This window comes from Pteropus vampyrus, unplaced genomic scaffold, assembly GCF_000151845.1.
Source record: "Pteropus vampyrus isolate Shadow unplaced genomic scaffold, Pvam_2.0 Scaffold9, whole genome shotgun sequence".
Taxonomy (NCBI): domain Eukaryota; kingdom Metazoa; phylum Chordata; class Mammalia; order Chiroptera; family Pteropodidae; genus Pteropus; species Pteropus vampyrus.
The window spans coordinates 9372947-9378847 of NW_011888790.1; the positions used below are offsets into that span (position 1 = coordinate 9372947).

The following is a 5901-nucleotide window of genomic DNA, read 5'->3' on the forward strand; positions in this document are numbered from 1 at the left end:
AGGAAAGGCTATGTAGCAATGGTCTGGAAGCAGCAGTAGGAAGCTGGAAGAATTTTGGTACCAACATCCTAAGATTCAGTGAATTAGAGTGAATGAGTATCTTCAGCTAAGCACTTTAACAAGGATCAGATATCATCAGGGCAAAGAGAAGCAGCATGGTGTAAAACAGTGATTCTCAAACTTTAGCCATAGCCTAGAAACACTGGGGAGAGCTGATTAAAAGTACTGATAGGTTGCCATGGGGTGCATATTGTAATGCACAACAAGATGTATGAGTCATTGGTATAAAAAAGGGAGATAACCCTGAGTTTAATTCACTTCCTCCTAAGTGTGAATTTGAACAAATGACTTAACGGTGGCCCTCAATTTCCTCATCAAAAATGTAGCTATATAATACATACTCTCCAGGATCTTAAGGAAATAAACATTAACTGAGATCGTGCAGGGCCATGCTATACCATGCCATGAAAAATATAAGGCCGTGGATTACTGTCTTGTGAATGGATTTTAGTGAACTGGCAGAAAACAGCTGCCCTATTTGAGCAGGTGGAATAATCCATCATACAACTGTTAGGCTTCCTTGGGCAGGGTAGAAGCTAAAGGGCAGAAGGTGAAGGCATGTTGCTATTGATAACTGTGCACCAGCCCTCTCAGCCTCTCTAAACAAGAACTGATTTTCCTGTACACGATTTACAATTTGTACGAAGATTTTTGCTCAGTTACTGAGTGGCTGCTAGTGTAACTGCTGGAGCATAAGAATCATTCTCTGAGGGCACCCCAGCAGAGAGACGCTAAAGAAACTTCTCTCTTGCCTTATTCAAATCAGAACGGCATTACTGCAGGGAGAAACAGAAAGGGGAGCACAAGACAGATTTTTATGCTGAAATTGAGTTAACTCATATTTGGACCCTTACTGCAATAGCTCCTAAGTAATTTCCACGCTTCCTTTCCGGCCCATCAGTCAGAATTATCCTTTTACAATATAAGTGAGTTACGTAACTCCTCTGCTCATAACCCTCCAAGACTTTGATCTGGAGATGAACAACAGAAGGAAATAGCCTTTGCATTGTTTCACTTTTTCATGTGTGACAACAAGGTATAAGCTACATATGTATCTGATTGTACATATTCTCAGAGAACCAGAGCCAGACACTAGTTAACACAGTGAAAATAGATTGTATTCAGAAACTGTTGCAATAGGAAAGAGACCACAGTACAGAACTGGGCTCAATTCTGAATACAATAAAGATAGCTGGGGATTTATAGCCAAAGATCAGAGTTAAGGGGAAGGGGGAGCTTGTGGATGGAAAATTACTAAGGGCAGGCCAGAGTGATCAGATGTCAAGGGTGGGGACTGAGGAATTTGACTAGATATTGAGAGTGGTCAGATGTCAAGGATGGGAGAGATTCTCTCTAAACTGACTTGGCAGGGTTCTTGCTAAAACTGGTCTATGCAGGTCTGGCAAGGATAGGGGAGGGGCAAGATTGACACGTAGTCCAGAACTGGGCTTAGAGAAATCTGACACTTTAGAGAACTTTTGCTCTTAAAAATTAGAAACAGGATTTGCAATCAGACAAATCCTGTGTTAACATTTTACTAGTGTCATGTTACTGATCTAATTATTTAACCTCCCTTTGTCTCAATATTGTCATCTGTAAAATAAGGATGGTAATATACATCTCACACAGTTATTGTGAGAACATAGTGAGATAATAAATATGAAAAAGCTTAGGTTGATGCTTGTCGTCACTGCTGCCAACTGACCTAAACTAATATGGACTCAAATGCCTGGTTCTTTTCAAAAAATGGATAACCTCACGTAGTAGGAGCTAGTTAGACAAACCTTGCTAAACAATCATTAGCAAACTTTTCCAAAAACAGTTCTGCTCTGTCCTTAGACACTCCAACCATACGATTGTATGAGAGGCTCACTTAATGCTGGCCCTCAATGAATGACATTCTGAAGTCAGGACTGGCCAGGTCTGAAGTCAGGTCTGAATTAAGGCAGGGGACAGGGGCTTTTGTGACAGGTCTCTAGAGAACTGCGCTTGGCTGCTTCCTCATACCTCATTTGTGCAATGGCAGAAAGGCATGTTCAATCTTTCTACAAACTATCCATTTTGAATACTACTCATTTCACCAGTGGAAATTATTCTTGAATATTTCCTATTATTAATAATAAACTCTTTGGTGTCAACTTCCATAACAATCTCTGAAGTGCCAAAATCACCTTTGGAGTGTGGATTTCTGATTAGAGAACTATAGAACTAACTAACTGTTCATAAATGTGAATTAGAGTTAACTCATATACACTGATATACATAAAACTGACTTATACAAAGTTATTTTTATTGTGTGAAGTATTATCACACAGACAGTATAATAATGATGTGCTTGTGTCTGGGTGATAAATAGTATTGTCTTTCTCCCTATCTGGATCCTTATCTTTGTCCATCCCTACCCACTTATTCTCATCCTCAGTATAATAGGTGACTAGAGTCTTTTGGAGCCTAAATATTCATAAAACTAATCAGAGAGAGATACACAAGGGTATCAGGAATTCTATATCATTTCTCCCCAGGAAATAAGAAAGCTTATCATGTATCTAAAAGGTCATACTTAGGTCAAGTTATGGTGTTAACTAGATATTCCAACCACTGAATGTCTTAAAAAATAAAGTTTTTAAAAAGCATTTTGTAAGACATTTATAGAAGTAAGAGATATGTTTTTATTTAACCAGCAAAACCTCTGTAAAAAATGAGACTGTTATTTCTGGAGATTCCAGAATTTCCTTTGGAAACATCCCCCAACTCAAATGAAAGTCTGACTCAGCCTCATAAAAATCTATGTTGCAATAGGTGCTGTGTCACTAAGAACCACTAAATAAACAAGGTTAACAGCACAAAGGAGCTGCAAACCATATATGGAGAAACTCATTTTTTTCTAACTAGTGATAACTCATGTTTTACTTTCCGTTTTCTCAGAACTGAAGTAGGCTGTGCTTGGTAACACCGAGAGAGAGGGCGGGGGAGACAAGCACACTCTCAGAACCTGCAGTGGCCCTGGACTCCAGCTTTCCCCGGCTCCTCGCCAGACTGAGCATGCAAGTTACACTTGCTATGACAGCCTGGATGGTTTCTATGGTTTCCAGTTATTCATATTCAGGAAGCAGTTTACCAGATATCAACAATGAAACGTTCATCAGAAGCTGTGTTCAAATTCATAACAAGTTACGATCGGAAGTGAAGCCAACAGCCAGTGGCATGCTCTACATGGTAAGGAAAATACCAGTGTTTGTGGCATAGGTCTGTCAAAAACATCTAACGTGTCTCGATTTGGGAGATAAATCCTTGGTAATTGTGAATGATTTTTTTCTTTGTGATTAACGTGATCAGTAAATTCGCCATCAAAACAAAATCCAGTGTAGCTCTACCAACAGGCTCAGCAAATACTTTTTACTTCTCTTTTGGGACATTTTCCTCTGGTCATAAATAGATTGTACTTCTCCTTTTTGTCATTTTCTTCCCTTTCAATTTTTTTCAAGATTTTTAAAAATTTGTTTGTTTATTTGTTTTATCTCTTGAGTTAACTTTTTTGTTGTTGCCAGCAGAGTACTCACTTTTTCAGGAAGACAGCATGGAGTGTGGAGAAAAGATAGAATCTTGATTCATTCAGGCTTGGGTTTGAATCCCAGCTGTGGGTTTGAATCCCAGCTGTGGCTTTGAGCTAGTTTTTTAACCTTTCTGAGATTCTTTGGATATAAGATATTGTGGTTTTTAAGTTATATAAACTGTACGAAACACAGCGCAGTATTTTGCACATACACCTTGCTTTTCAAAAGTTCACTTTACGCCACTTCGTTTTTAAGAAAGATCTTCATTAGTAGCTGTTTTCGCTTACTGAAAGAAATCTGAAGAGGATTTTCGTTTTTATACGGGGGGCGGGAGGAGAGGGAAAATAGCGTCCAGTGTTTGTTTTTCAGCCATTATAGAGGAAGCGTGCACTTCGAGCAGCGCGAGTGCTGCCGCCTTGCGCCTTCCCCGGGAACCACACTCAGCATCTCTGCATCAAGCCGCCATAGCTTTGACCTGTCTCTGTGAGCACCTGTACTTTATCTCGATTTATTTTGTGCATCTCTTAGCAAGATGTGTCTTAAGGTAGTTGCTTCTTTGCTTTACGTCATTTTGGCTCGCCAAAGGTTTCATAGGTTGGCTTTACTTTCAGATAGTGGGGGAAATTGGTAATAGATCTTCAGTGAAATGTTGGTCTGTGCCCCTCATTAGGTTTTAAATTTCACCAAACTAGATGATCACATTTCCTACCAGCCCTAGTCAATACTGGAAGACCATACTTATAGAGAGGACCCATGTGCAGTGTTTCCCTCTCTATTCTTGTCATCACACTTCATTCCTGATTGAAATTCCCACTTTGCTCACTCCAGTTACATTGTTGGATAACGGGTTCCATTCTTGACCCTGCTATTTAATATTTATTTTTGCAGACTTGGGACACAGACCTTGCCAAAATTGCAAAAGCATGGGCAAAAAACTGTCAGTTTGAACATAACAGTCAGCTGGGGCCACCCCACAAGCTGCACCCAAATTTCACTGCACTGGGAGAAAACATCTGGACTGGCTCTCTCTCCATCTTTTCTGTGTCTTCAGCCATCACAAACTGGTACGATGAAGTTCAATATTATGACTTCGAGACTCGGAAATGCAGCAGGAAATGTGGCCATTATACTCAGGTAAGGATCTGCCCTACATTCTCTTGAAACCATCTTTTTATGGGTAAGGAGAAAACTTGAATCTGGTGATAATAAAATATACAAGAAGCTAGTACATCTGTAAATATGAGAAAGTAGGGGTTACAGGCTTACTTTTAAAAATAAATAAATGGAACAGACTAATACCAAAGAAGATAGTGGTTGAAGAGTTTAATTATGTGGACATAGGTAAAATGTGAGGCCCACCAAGACTTTGAATAATTTTGATAACAGCTATCTTCCTCTGGGGCTTTATTTCATTTGTGAGCCATCAAAGGACCTTATGAGTGAATGGATTTTCGAGTATGAGTGCCCTATACAATTTGAGACAGTTGTTCGGGGACTATAAAATTAGGAGAGATAAGCCTCTCAGACAGAAGTGACAGTAAGAATTGTTGCTTTCATATCCTCTTATTATTTCAAACATGGATTGAGAATCTATCGAGTGCCACAAAAGGAGGAAAAATAACAACAATCCCACCCCCTACAGAGATGCCAACATGTAAACTTGTATAAGCAATGCATGGCTTTTCTGCCCTCCAAGTAGACAGTATTAGTCCCAAAGCCACATTCAGAGCCTCCCATTGAGAGTTTTGTTTTTTTGTTTGTTTTTTTTTAACCCAAGCTGGTTTTAGCATCCTAACCCTAGGTCAAGTTTGCAACATGATAGAAAGAATCCCTTAGGTAGCTTCTGAAGTATTATTGATACGCTCCTTCCTATCCTGGACACATTTTGGTTATTTACTTTTATTTTCTTATAGTCTTTGTTAAAAGAACTAAAGGTACTTAACTTATGTTTAACTGGTTCGAATGTACAAAATTTTGTCGAAATGAGGTATGATGGTAAAAACATTTCTAACAAGGCAGTTAACTTGGGTATTAGGTGTTTTTAAAGAGCAAATTTTGTTAGAAAAACTCTCAATATAGTTCAGCCTTAGCCTTTGATCTCACTAGTATTGTTATAGGTAAAAACAATTTTGGCACAGTTACAGGAGATGATGATAATGAAAAAGAAAGGACTGATTTCGGTGAAATTTTCTTCTCAAGATTACTGTAAGAAAGGAGCTATGAAATCATCAGTAGCGTTAGTTTTTAGATATCAATGAGGTTTTTCTGGACTTATCCCATAAATCAC

At 38.8% G+C, this 5901-nt stretch overlaps 1 protein-coding gene across 1 annotated transcript in view; it reads left to right on the forward strand.

Moving 5' to 3' along the window:
- Nucleotides 1-2970: 2970 nt before the first annotated feature.
- Nucleotides 2971-5901, forward strand: part of GLIPR1 (GLI pathogenesis related 1) — a 17355-nt gene continuing 14424 nt past the window's right edge. Inside the window, exons 1-2 of the mRNA XM_011374499.2 lie at nt 2971-3276; nt 4503-4748. Of these exons, the coding sequence (XP_011372801.1) occupies nt 3103-3276; nt 4503-4748 (420 nt within the window). The 5' untranslated portion in view covers nt 2971-3102. The remainder of the gene's footprint in view (nt 3277-4502; nt 4749-5901) is intronic.